This window comes from Triturus cristatus, chromosome 7, assembly GCF_964204655.1.
Source record: "Triturus cristatus chromosome 7, aTriCri1.1, whole genome shotgun sequence".
Taxonomy (NCBI): domain Eukaryota; kingdom Metazoa; phylum Chordata; class Amphibia; order Caudata; family Salamandridae; genus Triturus; species Triturus cristatus.
This window is the reverse complement of record NC_140590.1, coordinates 1605777160-1605799507: the sequence shown is the minus strand read 5'-3', so window position 1 is coordinate 1605799507 and position 22348 is coordinate 1605777160. Positions and strand designations below refer to the sequence as shown.

The 22348-nt window shown below is 49.6% G+C and overlaps 1 protein-coding gene across 4 annotated transcripts in view; it reads right to left on the bottom strand.

Moving 5' to 3' along the window:
* Positions 1–494: 494 nt before the first annotated feature.
* Positions 495–22348, bottom strand: part of FAM217B (family with sequence similarity 217 member B) — a 249242-nt gene continuing 227388 nt past the window's right edge. For all 4 annotated transcript variants that reach the window (XM_085619473.1, XM_085619470.1, XM_085619471.1 and 1 more), the window contains one exon: positions 495–1954. In XM_085619473.1, coding sequence (XP_085475599.1) covers positions 781–1954 — 1174 coding nt within the window. In that variant the 3' untranslated portion in view covers positions 495–780. The remainder of the gene's footprint in view (positions 1955–22348) is intronic.

Genomic DNA, 22348 nt, shown 5'->3' with positions numbered 1-22348 from the left:
ATTTGCAATTGTTCATTGCAAAATGTTTCTGATTAAAGTTAAACACATGCCTCCAAGGTTATATCTTTCATTTATAATGTTCCTGCTTTTCAGTTATAAAGACTAAACCTCCGCTTTTTTAATGTAGTCAGAATGAATTCTGCTCCCTAATATTTTATTCTCCCTGAAAATAGACAGTCACCTTTCTTGTGCGACCTCTTACTCCCTTTCCTGCTCATTCTGCTTCACTGACTCAAGGACCACAAGAAGGGCGAATGAAATCTTAAATTACAGTCAGAGAAATTAAAGGTATTTAAATTACTTCAATAAAACCAGTATTCTTTTCCTATGATGTCGTACATTACCAAATGTAAAAATAGACCGGAAAAAAATAGATTTGTTCTTTTTAAAAGTAATGGTTGACCTGCAAAGTCATGCTCCAAAAGTAATGGTAACAAAGATGGTTTCAGTGGACAGCAGCAGCATTGTAAAGCTCAAAAAGTGTGTGATCTTCCTTAAAAGTAAATACAAGAACGTTTTTATTTGAAAATAATGGCCACATAATTTCTGAAGCGGGCAAAACACAAAAATGCATGTTGATAATGCTCCCTACAGCACCTAGACAGAACAGTAGAACACATTAAATCATCACCTGCACAGTAAATGTTTTGGTACCATGTGCAACATGGCACTGACAACCCTGTATCCATAACCTGGTTGAAGAGCAGCCTTTTTTTTTTTTTTTTTTTTTAAGAAGCTTTCACAATATTTCACATTTTTGGAGGATCTCAATCAGGTTTGTTAACGTTTGCTCAAAGGTTGGTTGACTCCATTTGTCGCCCTCTTCCGATCCCATGTTTCTCTTTTGATAGGCACATATCCGTTATCGGCCAATCCAATTTTCTTTGTGTTCGCATTAGGTTTTGTACCCTTGACACTATGTAAATAACTTTGGGTGGCAAGAGGAAGTTTTGAAGATCGGGCATTACCAATTGCCTGAACCTGTGAGAAGCTAGAAGAAGGCTGAAGCTCAAGCAAATGTTGCTTATTGATCCCCGTTGCTCTTCTTTTCAATGCTGGATTAGTCTCTTGAGTAGTTTTAACACGAACCACATCAGCTGCCTTGGAATATTGTCCAGATGTCTTTGGCAACCTCGTGCCTTCAGAGTATAAACCTTGCTTGCGATTGATGCCAGTGTGCCAACTTGGATGTCTGAACAAATTTTCTGGCTGAGCAGGTATTCGGCCTGACTGTAAATTATTGCACAATCTGCTTTTAGCAGGACTTTTTAAATTGGAAGATTGACTTGGGGCAGTATGAGGCCTGGGCTTAGTTATCTTAGCTTTCTCATTTTGAACAGTTTGCATTTGTAACCATTCTAACTGGAGAAGTCGATCTACGTACTTCTCAAGGTGTCCTGTTGGCTTTGGTCGTGATGTGGATTTCCCTTCTGTGTTAAGAAACATGGCCAACTGCGGAAGGTCCCACAAGTTAAATGGTGGAGGGAGGATGTCTGGGTAATAATGATCAGACTCTTTGTAACTCAGCTCAAAAAGGTGATCAAAGGATGCTGGATCGATTCTTTCAGCTCGAAGAATAAGATCTGGTGGAGTGAAGGGAGATGCAGGCATAGCGATTCTTTCAGAATCTGACAGGTCACTGCCACTGTCTTCATTTGCATCTTCATTTAGGAGCATCAATGATTCAAAATCAAGACGGAGATGCTCCACAGATTCACCCTCATTTCTTGGAGTTGAAATACAGGCTTCAGCCATAGGCTCTTGAAAAGTTAGGCCAGATTCATATTTCTTGCTGAAACTTGGGCGCAAACCCTCCTCAGCTTTGGCACTTGGCAATGTGCTGCACTTAGGACGGTGAAGTGATTTCTCTAGTCTAGCTTCCTTTTGCTTCTTTTGTGACAGGTCCTTTGTGGATTCTTCTCCCCAATGCGAGGATGAGTAAACATTCTTAGTCCTACAGAAGAAAAAGAAAGAATATTAAAAATCAACTGTACAGCTGAAAAGTGTGGGCATCATTAACACTAGCCAAGCTGTAGGGTGACATGGCTGATTGTCAATGACTTATTTGTCAAACTGAAGAGAGAACAAAGTACATTTTGCTCTGCTGACCGATTGTGCCAACTTGTATGATGCAAATCTTGCTTTCTTTTCTACCACCTAGCTCATAAGACTGCTCACAGAAAAGGTTTGAAACACATTACTTTTTCTCAGTAGTGTCTGCTTTACTCGTTTTCTAGAGGCTAAAGTTACTTTACCTACTACATGAGAACTCAAGTCCCCGGTCTGATTTTTTTTTTAAGCCTTACAACCACATAGCAGAATCAAAATCTGAATGCTGAGTTGTGACAAGAACATAAAATCTACTTTAAACGCAAGATGTAGTTGAACTGCAATACCATAAATTGAAGGCACTTCAGCTAGGAAGCACATTTTCTAAATTCCTGGTTGAAAGGCTTATATAGAATTTAGAGTAACCAGCTCATTCATCAGTTCTCAGCTCTTAACTGGTAATGTAAACGAATCAACAAAGGCTGAAAGCCTCCTTCCAAAAACATAGCATATGTTGCCAAATGCTACATACACTGCCAACATGTATGTTGCCACTTCAGTTGCTTGTTCCTTCCTTCTAAATCTATTTTTTTTTTAACATATCTCAGGCTTACTACAAAACAAGCAAATTTAAGACATAAGAAGGCTAAAGCATCTAATAAGAAAAAAAAAATCCTGGCCATTAAAGAACTAAAGATCTTTAGAAATGTATATAGCGTATTATGAGTCACAACAAAGGCATTTAAATATCATAAAATGCAATGTTGAGATAGGCCTCTATGCTCTTCATTCTTATAGAATTTGGTCACCTACCAGGAAAGTATACAACGATAGTTAAAAAATACTAACCTCATGTTGATTGTCCAAATCATAGTATTATTAAATCAAAACCGTCCAAACTCCGCAACCAGTAAAGTATAGAGAGACAATTAAGAAAACAATGGCTTCATTTTACTAAGCCGGTTCAATGCCAAGAGTTTAACACAACTGTTCGGACTCTGAAGCTTAGTATCTCCAGTACATTACATTGAATAGGATGGGCACATATTAGGTGTTGACCAAGAAATACACTTATTCAATCACGTTTCATAGCTGTTTGACCGGACATCCTTGAGGTGGTATAACCCATATTTTTTGCCTTCATTCCCTCACTTTGATGAACTCGTTTTTGTTGGCATTAGGACTCGGTGCACATTACCACTGCTAACCACTGTTAAGGTGCTTGTGCTCTCTCCTTAAACCATGGTAAAATTGGCCTTTGCCTAATTGGCACATTTTAATTAATTGTGAGTCCCCAGTAAATGGTAGTACCTGTACCCATAACCTGTACATTCAATTCTACCAGTGGGCAGCAGCACGCATTGTGCCACTCACTAAAGTAGCACTGTAAAACACGCCTCTGGCCTGCCCCTGCAGATTGTAGTGCAGTTTTAAACTGCTATTTTCGACCTGGCAAAATAAACCTTCTACCGAGCCGAACACTACTTTTAATACTTATAAGTGCCCCCTAAGGTAGGCCCCAAAGGCCCAAAGTGCAGGGTGCAGGTTATTTAAAAAATAGGTATGTGTGCCTAAGCTTTACATGTTCTGACAATGAAAAAGGACTATAGTTGTTTTTCACGGTTTTAAGGCCCATCTCTCCCACTGACTAACACTGGGTTACCTTTTTACACTTAATTGCTAACTTCAGTTTGAGACAGATAGAGACATGCGTTTTCCACTCAAACCAATTGTAATTTAAAATCCTCTTTAATGGTAAAGTCGGATTTTAAGTTAGAGTTCTCAAAATGTCACTTTAGAAAGTTTGCATATCTGTTAGAGATGTCTAGCCGCAGATTTCTTAACATTTAATTATCCCCAGGCGTCAGACTGGATCCAGAATTTTTTTTGTGAGCACAACCCCTGCGCGCATGTAGGTGGGAGTCGATCGGGTCCGTGTGGTGTCATCGGCACCGAATGCAACATGCACAGTGCCTATGTAGGCCCCACTCCAGCATGCCGACATCATTTGTTTTCTTTCCGCACCAATCAGAGCAGATCAGGAGAGAGCTACCCTTTCAGTCCCTTTTTGACGGTTTGTCAAAGCTTTTTTGAGAGTTCTTCTCTTGGTGTGGCAGGGATGTCCACTAGAAAGACTGGCTTCTAGCCCTGCAGCACCTGCCATCAACAGATGTCAGTGAAGGACCTTCACCTTGTATGTTTCTGGTGCTTGGACCAATACCACAACACAAAAACCTGCACTGATTGCCATGCCATGCACCCAAAGACCTTGAGGGAGCGATCCCACAGGCTCTTTACCATCTGTCGCTGCAAAGCACTTGATTCCACTGAAGAGGAAAATCCCGGTATCGGTTATGGAGTCCGCAATCCTTGTCGCACTCTAAGCAGTCGGGTCACTCAGGTAAGTCCCACAAAAAGAAAAACAGTAAATCCAGAGATATATCCCAACCAGTCCCAGTCGTACCACCTCGGCAGCGCAGACCCCATTCTGATCCCCATCGCAGACTGGAGCCATGCCTTCAAGCCCGGAGCCTAAGCTCTATTCCTATGGGTTGGGACTCTGGGAGGTTTGGGAGGGGTCGCTGGACCCTGAGGAATACCAGCCCTTAGATCCTCAGATGGACTGGTGTGAGGACTGGACGGCAGCCAGTGGACCCTACCATGGCTATGGAGGAGGGAGCATCTAAGAGGCTCGACAAGATGTTTTCTTCCACAAGCCTGGCATTGCGGTCCTTGAACACTGCATGCCTTTTGGGCCATGCTCTATGGGATTCGGTTGCGCAGGTGCTGCCTATGGTTCCAAAGGAGGCCCAGACCATACACTCAGACTGTTGAAGATGGGAGAGATGAAACTAAGTTTACAATCCAGTGTGGACTGGATACCACCTACTTGTTGGGCAGAGTGGTTTCATCGAAAGTGACCTTATGGCACCACACCAGGCTGAGGACAACTGGCTTCTAAGGGGCTGTCCATGCCTTCCTTATGGATATGCCCTTTGATGGCTTCCACCTCGGAGATGAGGCGTCTTCAGCACTGGAGCATTAGCCTCCAAACCCTTATTGTTTGCCCCCTTACCATCATGGGCACCCAGTGGGAGACAGGATATGCCATCATCTGCCCCACTGGCAGTCTATAAGCCGGGTCTGGTGGCTTAGTGAACCAATCAATCCACTTTAGGAGCCGGTGTTCGACCTCATGGTCACAGGTTCAAATCCAGGCAAGTTCACTCAGCCTCCCATCCTTTGAGGTTGATAAAATGAGTACCACTGAGTTGGGTAATTGTTAGACCTGGCACCTTGGCGCGAGTCTCCCTTCCACTTTTTCGCTGTGCCTCATGTATTTTGCTGGTGTTTGCTGCTCAGAGCACTGTGCCACTGCCAACCAGTGCCACAGTGCATTTGCTCCCTATTTAACCCCTTCGCTGCCAGACCTTTTCCCCCTCCTGTGCCAAGCCTTTTTTTGGCTAGTTGGGGTAGTGCGCGATGAGGCCCCTGTAACTTTTTGACCACATGAGGTATCCACGCCAAATTTGCGTCCTTTTCTTCCAACATCATGGGGATTCTAAAGGTACTCAGGGTTTGTGGATTCTCCTAGAGGGGTCACAGAAATGAGCCAAAATACAGCAAAATGGTTTTTTTTTCGGAAAAATGGGAAAAACGGGCTGCAAATGAAAGCATCTGGGTTTTTCCCTGCAAATGTTATCAAAAAAGGGTTTGTGGGGTTGAAATCACCATTTTTCCAGCTTTTCGGGGATACCAGACTTTTGTCAGAAATCCAACATTTTTTACACCGTTTTGGCATTTTTCTGGGACATAGCCTATTTTTGCTATTTTTTGTGCTTTTGACCTCCTTCCAGTTAATGGCAGAAATGGGTACAAAAGCAATAATGGATCCTGGAAAGCTATACATTTTCGAGAAGAAGACAAAATTCTGAATTTAGCAAGGGGTCATTTGTGTAGATCCATCAAGGTATTTTTTTATAGAAACAAACTGTTAAATATAGGATAAATTGAAAATTAGTTGAAAAAAAAAAACAGCCTTGTGTCAACGTTTTCACCTGTAACTTCTTCTAATTAGGACAGCTCTTTGAAAGCAATATACCATTGCATCCGTTGGACATTACTGGTTGTGGGGATATATAGGACTTGTAGGTTCACCAAGAACCCGACGAACCCAGAGCCAAAAACTGAGCAGTAATTTGCAATAGTTTTTTATTATGTACCGGGTATATAGTAATTATTCTGTAAAAATGTGTACATGGAAAAATCGGTATGAAAGACACCTATGTATCTCTGAAATGGGAACAAAATATAGAGTTTAGAAACAGTAGATATTTGCACATTTCTGAAATTGGGAACACTCATACTAGCATGAGAATTATCAGTCATTTTTTAGAATGACTTCTTTTTTACACAATCTTTCATTTGGAAGGCAGAAATGCATCGAAAGTCAATAGATAATAACAGTTCCTTTACAAATCTGAATTACGCCAAGTCTCCCGATATAAATGGTACCTCACTTGTGTGGGTAGGCATAGTGCCCACGACAGGAAATGGTGCAAAACGCAACGTGGTCACAACTCAATATCGCAGTGAAAATTTACCTTTTTTTGCAAAGTGCCTAGCTCTAGTTTTTTAACCCTAGCTCTGCGGGCACCTTGGGAAACCTAGCAAACCTCTACATTTTTGAAAACTGGACACCCAGGGGAATCCAGGATGGGGTGACTGGACTGCCTCCCACCAGGGTCTGTTACCCAGAATCCCTTGCAAACCTAAAAAATTGTCAAAAAACAAAACACATTTCCCCCACATTTCTGTCGTGGAAAGTTCCGGAATCTGCGTGGATCCACAAATTTCCACCCACCCCGCGTTCCCCAAAGTCTTACGAGAAAAACGGTACCTCACTTGTGTGGGTCGGCCTAGTGCCCGCGACAGGAAACGGCGCAAAACGTAGTGAGGTAACATCAAAATTACCTATCTCAAAACCACCTGGTTTTGCAAGGGGGGGTCACTTGGGTTTTTGGCCCGGTGCACGGCGGCCATCTAGGGAAACCAACCAAACCCATACATTTCTGAAAGCTAGACACCCGGGGGCTTCCAAGCAGGTATGGCTTGCGTGGATCCCCCAACGTTTCCTTACCCAGAATCACCTGCAAACCTCAATTTTAGCTGAAAAAAAAAAATCACTTTTTTCACACATTTGTGTGGGAAAGTTGTGGCATCACCGGGTCACTCAAATTTCCCACCTCCCAGCATTCCCCTGGGTCTCCCGGTAAAAATGGTGCCACACTTGTGTGGGAGGCCCAATTACCCACGACAGGCAAGGGCCCAAAACGTAGTGAGGCGACATCAAAATTGCCCATCTCAAAACCACCTGGTTTTGCAAGGGGGGGGTCACCTGGGTTTTGGCCCAGTGCTCCGCGGCCATCTAGGGAAACCTACCAAACCCATACATTTCTGAAAGCTAGACACCCGGGGGCTTCCAGGGAGGTATGGCTTGCGTGGATCCCCCAACGTTTCCTTACCCAGAATCCCCTGCAAACCTCGGTTTTAGCTGGAAAAAAAAAATCACTTTTTTCACACATTTTTGTGTGGGAAAGTTGTGGCATCACCGGGCTCACTCAAATTTCCCACCTCCCAGCGTTCCCCTGGGTCTCCCGGTAAAAATGGTGCCTCACTTGTGTGGGAGGCCCAAGTACCCGCGACAGGCAAGGGCCCAAAACGTAGTGAGGAGACATCAACATTGCCTATCCTTTATGCTTTAAGAACTTAAGAGAACTAAGCAAACTTCTACCATCTAAAGTAAAAGTATTGTGCATTTTTGTCGTTTAATGGTCTTGTGGTAACTATATAAAGAATCCGTATTTTTTATATAAAACCTGTGTGGTGTCCATTTGTGGTGTTGTCACTTGGTTACTGTACGTGTTCACAAATGCTTAACCTATAACGCTCTGAGATAAGCCTTGTCTGCTCACGCCAAGCTACCTAGGGGTGAGCAGGGGTTATTTTAGGAGTGTACCCCTTTACCCTGACTAAAGGAAAGGTTCCCTGCTTGTCACAAGTACCTACCTGTGCCAACCAGAGAACCCGGATTCTAACAGTAATAATAAACATCTGTTATTCAGCACCAAGATGCCCCTTTGGGGTGAATGTGCGCTTTACTTGTACCTATTATGTTATAATCTCAGACCAATGGGTTATGCAGATTTTCCGGAGAGGCTACTCCTTCCCCTTCTAGACTATCCTGCCACCCATGCCATCTGCTTGCGGCAAGCTGACTGAGGATAATCTTTCCCTACTCGGCCAGGAAGTGATGGCTCTCTTGGCCAAGGGAGCCATAGAGAGGGTGCAGACGGTAGCAGTAGGTCGTGGTTTCCAGCTACTTTCTGGTGCCCAAGAAGGACAGTGGCTTTGTCCTATCCTAGAACTATACCCTCTCAATTTCTTCCTCAAGAAGGAAAAGTTCAAAATGCTTATTGCTCACTCAAGTCCTGTCTGCCCTGGGCCTGGATTGTAGCTTTGAACTTGCAGGGCATATACCTCCACATTCCCGTCCTGCTTGCCCACAGGCATACGGTGGGACATGAGCAGTTTTAGATCGCTTTGTTCCCCTTCGGCCTCATCAGCGCCCCTCGGGTGTTCACCAAGGTGATGGCAGTGGCTGCAGCTAATTTGCGGAGTTCAGGTGTGCCAGTCTTCCTCTGTCTCGAGGACTGGCTGTTAAAGGCAGGCTCGCCCCAGGCTGTAGTCTCACCTCCACACTACGGCGGACCTCCTACATTTCTTGGGATTCACTATCAATGTGTCAAAGTCACAACTGACTCCCTCTTAGTCGCTCCCCTTCATCAGAGCTGTTCTGGACATGGTGCAGTTTTGCGCCTATCCTACCAAATGGCATGTCCAGGATATTCAAGCTATGACACCAATGTATCAGCCTTTTATCCTGGATTTTGGTGAGACTGACACAGAGGTTTACTTATTTGTTTTATTTGAAGAGTTTTATATAGCGCTGGCTAGACCCGGAGGTATCCGAGCGCCTTACATGAGGATCAGAGAGTTACAAGTTACATCTGTTACAAGAGAATAGTCAAACATAGGATAAAAAAGGCAAAGTTACGTTAATTCGACAGAGGGAGAGGGAGGAAGGAGACATAGCAAAGAGACGGTGAGAAACTGTGCCCAATGTCTGGCTGGGTTGGTGACAGCCGAGGGGTGAACCAGGGCCGATCTCCTCTATAGCTGTCTAGGCAGCTCCACCGGGCATCGGCCAAATTGCTCGGACTCAGCTGTCAGGATAATGATCAAGGTTAGTCTGAAAATGTCGAATTCAAAACGAGGGAGTTGGAGAGAAGAGAAACCGTAGTAAAGTATAAACCCAGGTGAGAAAGGGGTTTTTGTTTCGGTGTTATCAAGGCGCAATCAGCAGGAAGCTTGATGTCTGGGAGAGGCAGCTGCCAGAGAAGACTGCGGGCATTATGGTGTCGGGGCATGGGCACTGTTAGACCTGTCAGCCCTAGGGTGGTCTCCCCTTCTATTTTTGATCGTGCCTCATTTTTTCCACCCTAATTTTTATGTTGGACTTAGGTCTCCCGGCGCCTTTTCATTGCCAACCAGTGTTAAGGTGCAGGTGCTCCCTTCTCCCAAGATGGCTGCCACAGGCCCCTGCTACTGCAGAGTGGTCTTTATTAGTAGCAACCTAGCTGCCAGGAGCTGGCTGGAACCCCACAACAATGTTGCGACACCAGCCCGCCTTTTTTGTCCCATAGGTAGAATGGGGAAGCTCCTGGAATCTGCTGGAACCTTCTAGAAGGGAGGTGTGGTTTTTACTTTTGCCGCCTTGGTTAGAGGTCACCTGACCTAGGGATACTTAACAGAGGGAGGGAACATTTTCTAGTCAGTTGGCCAGTGGGGTAAAGCAGAGCTGGAGAATCCACACAGGAGTTTTAGGCGGTAGGGCCTAGCCAGGGACTTATGCCTCTGAGAGTGACAGGATTTAGGTGCTGCCTCTTAAGTGAGTGAGGGATCCTGTAAAGCCCACTGATCTTGCCCAGCAGTAGGAGGACCCAGGGAACCTCTGCCCAGCCTGACTAGGAAGGACCTAGTCGCCAACTCAATCCCTACCCCCCAGGAACAGAACCCCCCCAAGGGCGCCAGAGACATCTGCGCCATCAAGACTTCATATAGCAACTGATTGCAGAAACTGAATGCTGAACCCTCATGACACGACCGCATGCTGAAACTGAATGCTGAGACTTCGTGTCAAAACCTGAACACGGAAACCATATGCCAAGCTGATTGTGGAATTGCTGGGGATCGACCAGGTATTAGCGCCGTGACCCCTGCGCTCCCTGACCTGGCCTGGGATCCCCTGCAGCAAGCCCCGTCGAGCACGGAACTCTCCGCTTAATTTGACCCCCCCCCCTGGCGCGGGGGCTGGAGCGCGCTCACCGCTGTGGCCCAGAAGCCTGAAGTGTGCCCCCTCATCGTGTCGAGGCCTGCGGAGAAGCCCGGGGCCCCGTCGCTGCCGTCGCAGCTGCTGCAGGAGGTGCGCGAGGCCGTGGCCTGCCCCCGTCGCGGAAGAATCGACTGCGGAGTCCAGAGCTGGGGTTGGACGCCTCAAGACGTCGAGATCAAGGTAAGCCGGCAGGCTTGGGATGGACCCCAGTGTGCCCCCTACAGACCGGGAGCAGCACCGCACCCTGAGACCCTGGTTCCCCTCCGTGGGAGTTCCCCAGTTCACCCAGGACTGTGACACCCATCCGAGGGATTGCCCCTTCCTACAAGACTGTCGAGTATCGTTGTGCTCCGTGAACTGCCCTGAAGTGCCGGATGCTTGCATATTACGAGTGGCGCTGTGGTTGTAGGCTCTGCTCAGAAGTGCTTCATTCTGGTATATTACGAGTAGCGCTATGTTCGCAGGCTCTGCACCGAAGTGTTCAATGCTTAGATGTTACGAGTAGCGCCATGTTCGCAGGCTCTGCTCCGAAGTGTTCAATGCTTATATATTACGAGTAGCGTTATGATCGTAGGCTCTACTCAGACGTGTCCACTGCTTACTTATTACGAGTAGCGCTGTGTTCGTAGGCTTTGTCCACAGGTGTACCAGGCCAGATTGACGCGTATAGCGCGGAAATCGCCCACTGAGGCGCGAAGGGTACCAGGGGTAGCGGTAAGCCCGCGAAGTCTGCCCAGAGTCCCTGCTTGTCCCCAGGGCTGGCGCTACAATCCCCAGTCCTTACAACCAAGGTTAGGATATACCAAGGTGGCCTAGGGCCTCGGGGGAAAGTGCTGGTGAATATGATGCTGGTGAATCCAATGCTACTCTATGTGAGCCATGCCATTGTTATCTCATGAACTGCATTTATATCTCATGAACTGCATTTATATCTCATGAACTGCATTTATATCTCATGAACTGCATTTATATCTCATGAACTGCATTTATATCTCATGAACTGCATTTATATCTCATGAACTGCATTTATATCTCATGAACTGCATTTATATCTCATGAACTGCATCTATATCTCATGAACTGCATCTATATCTCATGAACTGCATCTATATCTCATGAACTGCATCTATATCTCATGAACTGCATCTATATCTCATGAACTGCATCTATATCTCATGAACTGCATCTATATATAAGGAACTGCATTTACATTTAACTGCTTGGATAAACTGGAGTTATTTGCATACATTCTACAGTGTGGCGTCCCTTATTGTGTGCGTTCCTTGCTTCAGAGGATGTGTGTGTTGTATGGTCGCTTTACACATAAGCCTTTGGGTGCCCAGCCGCTCGAGTCACGTTACCCCCTTAGGGCTTGGTGACCCCAGGTCTTACATTGGTGGCAGCGGTGGGATTAGGACCTGTGACCATACAGCACCCTTCCGTGAAGCGGAGGGCGCCACAATTAAACGCATATTGTATTGAAGCTCTGCAACTGTTATTACTGCACTGATTACATTCCACTGTCCAGACTGAGGGTGTAAAATCCTGGTTAGCTGGTAACTGTCACCCATATCCTAGAGTTTTTCTTCCTTAGTATCTAGGTCCCCACCTGTCACGATGGAGTTCCGGTTAGCTGACCGAGGGGTACACTGTAAGGCAACTGAGGGAATTCGGGCAGGGGATGGGGGTGCCTGGGGTGCGGAGGGCCAAAGGACCGGAACTCCGTACCGCCTTAAGGGCATGGGTAGAAGCCCACCCAGAAGGGAGAGAGGATGAGGGACAGGAGGCACCGGATACACCTCAGGAGGAGAGCGCCCAGGAAGTCCTAGACATACTCAATGTAGATGTGTCTGAAAATGTGCCCCCAGGGAGACGTTCTGGGGCCAGTAGTAGGACAGGGTCTAGGAGGAGCGCGTCTCCAGAGGAGTACGAGGACAGGAGGGAGGAGAGGCAGTTAAAGTGGGAGCTAGCGAAATTGGAACATGAGAGAGAGAGAGAGAGAGAAAGAGAAAATAAGAGATGGGCAATGGAGGAAAAGAAGCTGGCGCACGAGCTTCAGCTGAAGGAGTTGGAGCTGCGCGCCCTCCAGTTAAACGCGTCCAATAAGGACAATGGTGGCAGCGTACCAAGAGAGTCCCATGAGTCAAAATTTTACCTACCCAAAGAAGTCATTGCCAGCTACACCGTGGGGGACGATATTGCCAAGTGGTTGGATGCATACGAGGTGACCTTGACAGCCCATGGGGTTCCCGAGAGCAATTGGGGAGGGGGCTTGTATCGCTATATACCTCCCAATGTCAGGGACACCCTATTATACTTAACCAAGGCGGATCAGGTCAGGTATGCCCCGATGAAAGAGGCCTTACTCAAGAAATTTGGTCTCAACCCCGAGAGGTACAGGCAGAAGTTCCGTGGCAGCCATAAGCTGTCCACACAGACGTGGGTGGATTTTTTTGACAATGCCCGTAAGGCACTAGATGGTTGGGTGCGTGGCAGCGAGGTGCAGGACTACCAAGCGGTGTACAATCTTTTTTTACGGGAGCACCTCTTGGATAAGTGCTTTCCGGAGCTACGCCAACATCTGGTGGACCGCAAGTTAACGGATCCCCGTGAGCTTGCGGAGGAGGCAGATATTTGTGTGAGCACCCGGGTGTCTCACAAGGGCCCCGGGTGAGATGGCTCGAAAGGCGGACAGGGTTTCCCCCAGAAGAAAGAGGGGGGGGGAGATAAAAAGGTGGAGTTCTCAAAAGGCCCCCAAAATAAGTTTGGGAAAGGAGTAGGAACCCCACCCTCGTCCAATTCCCCAAAACCCACTTACCCTGACAGGAGTCAGCAGCCAAGGATTGTGAGGTGCTACGAATGTGGGGAGATGGGATCTCCTTTGGAGTGTCCAAAGTGTCGCAAGCGATCCCCAGCCCCAACGGGCGGGAAAAGACCCGGGGTAAGTAGTGTAGCGCTTGGGGTGGAGCTGCCCTTAGATAGGGAAGGGGAGTGGACAGGCCTGACCCTGGTTTCACACGGGGATAGAGAGGTGGTCCCCGTAGTGTCCCTGCCCCCGAACACTGTTAAATATCAGCAGAGAGTGAGAGTTAACGGGGAGGAGGTGGAGGCTCTGAGGGACACAGGAGCCAGCATGACCACTATAGTGAGGCGGCTGGTGTCCCCAGACCAAGTAGTCCCCGAGGAGTTCCATCCGGCCGTATTGGCTGACGGAAGTGTGAGTCACTATCCAGTGGCTCGTGTTCCATTTGAGTGGGGAGGAGTCAAAGGCCTACTGAAAGTTGCGGTGAGCCCTGCCTTGCCTGTGGTGTGCTTGCTAGGGAACGACCTGGAGCACACCAAGTGGAAAGATGTCGAGTTTCGAGCGCATACCGAGATGCTGGGATTACCAGGGTGGACTTGCGTAGTCACGCGGTCCATGGCTGCCCGGCATGGAACTCACCCCGGGTTGGAGCCTGGAATTATGGCCCAACCCAACGCCAAGTGTGGAAAGAAGAAGGTGGTAGAGGACACGCCCCGTGAGATGGATGGGGAGGCCGCAGAGGTGCCCCCGGAGTCCGCGGAGGTGGATGTCGTTCCCGTGGGGGACTTGCCGACCCTTGCCGACTGGCATGTGGAAGGAGGGCCTACCCGGGAGGAATTTCGTCAGGCACAAAGGGCGTGTCCCACGCTTGAAGGCATGCGGCGTCAGGCCAAAGCCCAAGTGGCCAGTCAGGAGGCGGGCGGATATCATGTGTATTGGGAGGATGGTCTCCTGTACAGTGAGCCCAGGGTGCCGGTACATGGATCTTCGAGGGCCATAGTGGTCCCCCAATGTTACCGGGCCTTCCTGCTGGAGTTAGCACACGAGATACCCTTAGCCGGACATCTGGGTCAGGACAAAACCTTGCACGGTTGGTCCCGCATTTTTATTGGCCCAGGATGAGGATCGCCTCAGACACCTTTTGTAAGACCTGTAAGTCTTGTCAGGCAAGCGGCAAGACTGGGACTAAATTGAAGGTCCCGTTGGAACCGCTCCCGGTGGTCGGGACCCCTTTTGAGAGGGTCGGAATAGACATTATTGGGCCGCTGGACCCTCCGACCGCAGCGGGACACCGGTTCATTCTGGTCTTGGTCGACCACGCCACTCGGTACCCAGAGGCTATTCCTCTGAGGACCATCACTGCACCGGTGGTGGCGCGGGCACTGTTGGGGATTTTTACCCGAGTGGGATTCCCCAAGGTCATGGTGTCGGACAGAGGCACAAATTTCATGTCGGCCTATATGCAGGCCATGTGGAAGAAGTGTGGAGTGACCTACCGGTTCTCCACTCCTTACCACCCCCAGACTAACGGGCTCGTAGAGCGCTTCAACAAAACCTTGAAGGGAATGATCCGGAGCCTGCCAGAGGGCTTGAGGCGTAAATAGGACGTCCTCCTCCCCTGCTTGTTGTTCTCCTACCGGGAGGTACCGCAGAAGAGAGTCGGGTTCAGCCCGTTTGAGTTGCTCTATGGCCATCCCGTTAGGGGTCACCTCAGTTTAGTGAAGGAGCGGTGGGAGAAGACTTCGCAGAAGCTTCCCCGTGACATTGTCAGCTACATGCTGGGGTTCCGCAGCCAGATGGCCAAGCTGTGGAATGCGGCCTCAGAGAACCTAGAGGCTAGCCAGACCGTTATGAAGGAGTGGTACGACTGCAACGCTCGGACGGTCGAGTTGGACAGAAGGTGTGGGTCATGGAACCTGTGGAGCTTTGTGCCCTCCAGGACCGGTGGACTGGTCCGTATGACATTGTGGAGCGACGAGGCCAGACCACATACGTAGTGGATCTAAAGACCCCCCCCAACCCCCCCCCCCCGACAGCCCCTGAGGGTATTCCACGTCAACCGCCTGAAGCCGCACCATGAGCGATCAGAGCTTGCTCTCCTTATGGTGACGGATGGGAGCGAAGAGGAAGAGAGAGTGAAGCTCTTCCTGACCTTCTAGCGGTGCAGGAGAAGGATGGCTCGGTGGAAGGTGTAGTCCTCTCCCCACCCTTGACCCCAGAGCAACAGAGGGACTGCCGCCATGTCCTGGGACAGTTCGCCTCGTTCTCCCTCACGCCGGAAATCACTCATCTGTGTACCCATGATGTGGACACAGGCGACAGCCCCCGTGAAGAACAAGTCTTACCGGCTCTCTGACCGAGTGAAGGATAGCATCCAGCGTGAGGTAGCCAAGATGTTGGAGCTGGGGGTGAAAGAACCTTCCAGCAGCCCGGGGGCTAGTCCGGTGGTGTTGGTGCCGAAAGCAGCCCCACCGGGTACCACACCGGAACTTCGGTTTTGTGTGGACTACAGGGGGTTGAACTCTGTCACGAAGACAGATGCTCACCCCATCCCACAAGCAGACGGGCTGGTGGACCGGCTGGGAGCAGCCCGGTACCTCAGCACCATTGACCTGACATCCGGATATTGGCAGATTGCCATGGCCGATGGAGCAAGGGAGAAGACAGCATTCTCCACCCCCGAGGGCCACTTTCAGTTCCGAGTGATGCCCTTTGGGCTCAAAAATGCTCCGGCCACATTCCAGCGGTTAGTGAATCAGGTACTATCTGGTCTGGAGTCCTTCTCAGCAGCATACCTGGATGACATAGCTGTCTTCAGCAGCACCTGGGAGGACCATCTGCAGCACCTCCAGGAGGTCTTGCAGGCGCTGCAACGCGCTGGCCTAACCATTAAAGCCAGCAAGTGCCAGATTGGACAGGGATCTGTCGTGTACCTGGGACACCTGGTGGGCGGAGGTAAGGTGCAACCCCTCCAGGCCAAAATAGAAACCATCTTGGCTTGGGAGCCCCCCAAGACCCAAACAGAGGTCCGAGCTTTTGTCGGCCTCACTGGGTATTACCGCCGGTTTGTCAAGGGATATGGTACCATCGTAACCCCCTTGACAGAGTTGACCTCCAAGAAGCAACCTCGCAAGGTCATATGGACAGCTGCTTGCCAGGAGGCATTTGACACGCTGAAACATGCGATGTGTACCGCTCCAGTACTCGCAACTCCAGCTTTTAGTAAGGAGGTCATTGTACAGACAGACGCCTCAGAGCACGGCATAGGTGCGGTGCTCTCGCAACTCAACGCCGAGGGCCAGGATCAACCAGTGGCCTTCATATCCAGAAGACTCCTCCCTCGGGAACGGCGATGGAGCACCATTGAGAGAGAAGCCTTCGCGGTGGTCTGGGCTCTGAAGAAGTTGAGGCCATATCTCTTTGGAACTCACTTCCTAATTCAGACTGACCACCGCCCCCTTCGCTGGCTCATGCAGATGAGAGGCGAAAACCCCAAGTTGTTGAGGTGGTCCATTTCCCTACAGGGGATGGATTTTCGGGTGGAACATCGGCCCGGAGTTGACCACGCCAACGCGGACGGTCTCTCCCCTCTTTTGGCTGGGGGGTACGCGTGTTAGACCTGTCAGCCCTAGGGCGGTCTCCCCTTCTATTTGTGATCGTGCCTCATTTTTTCCACCCTCATTTTTTTATGTTGGACTTAGGTCTCCGGGCGCCTTTTCATTGCCAACCAGTGAGTGTTAAGGTGCAGGTGCTCCCTTCTCCCAAGATGGCTGCCACAGGCCCCTGCTACTGCAGAGTGGTCTTTATAAGTAGCACCCTAGCTGCCAGGAGCTGGCTGGAACCCCACAACAATGTTGCGACACCAGCCCGCCTTTTTTGTCCCATAGGTAGAATGGGGAAGCTCCTGGAATGTGCTGGAACCTTCTAGAAGGGAGGAGTGGTTTTTACTTTTGCCGCCTTGGTTAGAGGTCACCTGACCTAGGGATACTTAACAGAGGGAGGGAACATTTTCTAGTCAGTTGGCCAGTGGGGTACAGCAGAGCTGGAGAATCCACGCAGGAGTTTTAGGCGGTAGGGCCTAGCCAGGGACTTATGCCTCTGAGAGTGACAGGATTTAGGTGCTGCCTCTTAAGTGAGTGAGGGATCCTGTAAAGCCCACTGATCTTGCCCAAGAGTAGGAGGACCCAGGGAACCTCTGCCCAGCCTGACTAGGAAGGACCTAGTCGCCAACTCAATCCCTACCCCCCAGGAACAGAACCCCCCCAAGGGCGCCAGAGACATCTGCGCCATCAAGACTTCATATAGCAACTGATTGCAGAAACTGAATACTGAACCCTCATGACACGGCCGCATGCTGAAACTGAATGCTGAGACTTCGTGTCAAAACCTGAACATGGAAAACATATGCCAAGCTAATTGTGGAATTGCTGGGGATCGACCAGGTATTAGCGCTGTGACCCCTGCGCTCCCTGACCTGGGATCCCCTGCAGCAAGCCCCGTCTTGCGCGGAATTCTCCGCTTAATTTGAGACACCCCCCCCCCCCCCGGCGCGGGGGCTAGAGCACGCTCTCCGCCGCGGCCCGGAAGCCTGAAGTGTGCCCCCTCATCGTGTCGAGGTCCGCGGAGAAGCCCGGGGCCCAGTCGCTGCCGTTGCAGCTGCTGGAGGAGGTGCATAAGGCCGTGGCCTGCCCCAGTCGCGGAAGAATCGACTGCGGAGTCCGGAGCTGGGGTTGGACGCCTCAAGACGTCGAGATCAAGGTAAGCCGGGAGGCTTGGGACGGACCCCGGTGCGCCCCCTACAGACCGGGAGCAGCACTGCACCCTGAGACCCTGGTTCCCCTCCGTGGGAGTTCCCCGTTCACCCAGGACTGTGACACCCCTCCGAGGGATTGCCCCTTCCTACAAGACTGTCGAGTATCGTTGTGCTCCGTGAACTGCCCTGAAGTGCCGGATGCTTGCATATTACGAGTGGCGCTGTGGTTGTAGGCTCTGCTCAGAAGTGCTTCATTCTGGTATATTACGAGTGGCGCTCTGGTTGTAGGCTCTGCTCATAAGTGCTTCAGTCTGATAAATTACGAGTCGCGCTATGTTCGCAGGCTCAGCTCTGAAGTGTTCAATGCTTAGATGTTACGAGTAGCACTATGTTCGCAGGCTCTGCTCCGAAGTGTTCAATGCTTAGATGTTACGAGTAGCGCTATGTTCGCAGGCTCTGCTCCGAAGTGTTCAATGCTTAGATATTACGAGTAGCGTTATGATCGTCGGCTCTACTCAGACGTGTCCACTGCTTAGTTATTACGAGTAGCGCTGTGTTCGTAGGCTTTGTCCACAGGTGTACCAGGCCAGATTGACGCGTATAGCGCGGAAATCACCCACTGAGGCGCGAAGGGTACCAGGGGTAGCGGTAAGCCTGCAAAGTCTGCCCCGAGTCCCTGCTTGTCCCCAGGGGTGGCGCTACAATCCCCAGTCCTTACAACCAAGGTTAGGATATAACAAGGTGGCCTAGGGCCTCGGGGGAAAGTGCTGGTGAATATGATGCTGGTGAATCCAATGCTACTCTATGTGAGCCATGTCATTGTTCTCTCATGAACTGCGTTTATATCTCATGAACTGCGTTTATATCTCATGAACTGCGTTTATATCTCATGAACTGCGTTTATATCTCATGAACTGCGTTTATATATCATGAACTGCGTTTATATATCATGAACTGCATCTATATCTCATGAACTGCATCTATATCTAAGGAACTGCATCTATATCTAAGGAACTGCATTTACATTTAACTGCTTGGATAAACTGGAGTTATTTGCATACATTCTACAGTGGCGTCCCTTATAGTGTGCGTTCCTTGCTTCAGAGGATGTGTGTGTTGTATGGTCGCTTTACACATAAGCCTTTGGGTGCCCAGCCGCTCGAGTCACGTTACCCCCTTAGGGCTTGGTGACCCCAGGTCTTACAGGCACCATCTTGAAGTCAGGCGTTGTCAGTGACCGTCCTTACAATGGATAACCCGGCCTTGAAAAGCCCCCAGAACAGAGTCTTCGTGAGGGGGGAATCAGCTGGAATGCCCCAACAGCTGTGTTTGGGAGGTTGCTGGGCCTCATGCATCCTGCTCCCGCCTGGTGACACATGCCCGCTGGCATATGCGGGCTCTTCCGTGGGACCAGAAGTTCCAGTGGGCACAGCATCAGGGAAACCTGACATGGTACAGATCTTGGAGGGAACTGAAAAAGAGCTGCATTGGAGGTTAACGAACTACGACTGGGTCAGTGGCAGCCCCCTTGTCCTTCTCCAACCAGATCCAATAGTGGCAGGGCCGGTTCCTCCATTTGAGCAGAGGAACGTCACCCCACAAGCCCCAGAGCTGAAATATAAAAGGGTAATAAATGAACAGTTCAGTAACTGACCCGTCCTGAATGAAGAGTCAGGGCGGGGCCAGCGCTGCAGTGGCAGCAGGGAGCTGTGTGCACAATGCACTTTAAAATGCATTTTAAAGTTCTCAAACCTAGCTGTCATAGACAGCTAGGTTAGAAAAAGTACAGGCCCTCCAGTGCTTTTAGGATCAGTGAGAGGCCGCTCCAACCAATCCTGGCACTGCTCTCATGCTGTGAGAGCAGCGCCCGCGTTGGAGCCTGCTTGCTGGACGAGAACGGATGGAAAAGGATGTTGCTTTTTTTTATTTCTTTGCGTTCCCTCCACCCCACATTCCTCCCCACCCCACCACTCACAGAACATGGCAGCCGCCACTGGATGGTGGTGACAGATCAGTCACTCTTGGGATGGGGCAGCCATCTGGAAGAGTAAGATAAGCGGCCTATGGTTTCTGGCGTAATCCAAACTCCACATCAGCCTTCTGGAGCTCTGGGTGATCCGACTGGCATTAAAAGCCTTTTTACCCTACATCGAGGGAAGGCTAATGCAGGTGTTAAAGGACACCACCAACACCATGTGATACTGCAACAATCAGGGTGGGGTGTGGTCATGGTCCCTTTGTCAAGGAAGCCCTGCATCTCTGGATATGACTAGAACAAATGTCAGGGCATTTCTGTGGTGGTTCAACACCTGGCGGGCTCTCTAAACACGAGGGGGACAAACTCAGCCAAAGATGCATAGCGGATCATGAATGGTGTCTTCATCCGGAGGTGGTTCATGGTCTCTTTCAGCAGTAGGGAGAGCCTTGGTTATATCTGTTTAGCACCGTCGAGAACGAAGAATGTCAGCAGTTCTGCATGCTGGAGTTTCCAAGGTGGCTCTCGTTCAGAGACGCTTTTCATCTAGAGTTGAGCTCAGGCCTCCTGTACACCTTTCTGCTCATACCATTCCTGCCCAGAGTTCTCAAAAACATCAGGAGTATGGCAATTGGTCCTCTGATCAGGTTGCCTCTTTGGGAGGATCTTCTGTCGCAGCAGCAGGGGAAGAGTGCTCCACCTGAACCGGTCAACACTCCTCCTACATGCTTGGAGATTAAGCGGTGACAGTTGATAGCTTTTGACATTTCACCCGGTGTCTGCAATGTTATTCTGTCAGTCAGGCGTCCCTCCACTATTCTATACAAAAACCCAGGGCCCTTCTCCCCCAAAACTTCCAGTAAAAAGAAAAAACAAGCATTGGCATAGCCAATAGGTCTCGCTTTTGGGACCTTATAATTATTTAGCACAATATCCTTGGTGCAACAACATCTGTAGCATGGCAAAACACTTATAAGGTCCCACAGGCGAGACCTATTGGCTATGCCAATGCTTGTTGCTGTTTTTGTGGTACTGCAATATATAGAGATGTTATTTGTCACAGTTTAGTTTGGATTAGATCATTGATGACACTATTGTTCATAGGATCACGATGTCTCCAGTGACAACTTCTGGCTGCACGCGCGCATGGTGGGGGTGGGGCACGCGCGCATGGTGGGGGTGGATTAGATCATTGAGGACACTATTGTTCATAGGATCACGATGTCTCCAGTGACAACTTCTTGCTGCGCGCATGTGGGGGTGGGGCACACGCGCATGGTGGGGCACACGCGCATGGTGGGGGTGGGGCACACGCGCATGGTGGGGCGTGTGGGTGGGTGTGAGGGGAATTGGGGGTTGGAATGTGGTTGGGGTTGTGTGTGTGGTGGTTGTGTGTGGTGGTTGTGTGGGGCTGGGGCGCGTGGTGGGGTGGGGCGCGTGGTTGGGTGGGGCGCGTGGTTGGGTGGGGCGCGTGGTTGGGTGGGGCGTGTGGTTGGGTGGGGCGTGTGGTTGGGTGGGGGTGGGTGGGTGGGGAATTGAGGGTTGGAATGTGGTTGGGGTTGTGTGTGGTGGTTGTGCGTGTGGTGGTGTGGTGTGGTGGGTGTGGTTGTGGTTGTGGGTGTGTGTGACAGTAATACTAAAAGCATCTCAAAATAAAGGAACACAAAAATCAAGTTTGGAGAAAGAGAAAGCACGCAAGTCAAACTGGCGCAACAAACCATTGACACAACAACAAGAACAAAACAAGATCACTTAGCGAAGACTGAGTGCTGATAATGGATACACACAGCCCATCATCTTAAGAGTTCGATTGCAGCCAATGCGCCCTCAAACCTGCCCCCTCCTTGTGAGTTGCACCCCATATTTCATGAGTTATAACTGCTGCACCCACCATAGCGCTTTGAGATCTAAAGCGCAACATAGGTCTAAATCAACTAAGCAGTCACCACCATGCTGTGCTTTTAAAGAGAATGTGCCAAAAGTTTCCAGCTTCCTCATCATGTCCTCATGAAAGCGCCAACGAAAGGACTCCCTGAATGGTGCAACGGACATGAAGCAGCCGCTGCGATCAGAAATAAACACTGTGAACATTGTCCAGTTTCACGGTAACATTTCCTTAATGTTCCTTAAGTCACAAAGCAGTAATACTAAAAGCATCTCAAAATAAAGGAACACAAACATCGAGTTCGTGGAAAGAGAAAGCACGTTGAGGCAGCGATGGAAAATACATTTAAGGTGGGTGTGATATTGCCTGACGGAGATGCACCCACTAGGAGAATGCCGAACGCTTGTAAGCGCGAAGCAGGGGGAGGG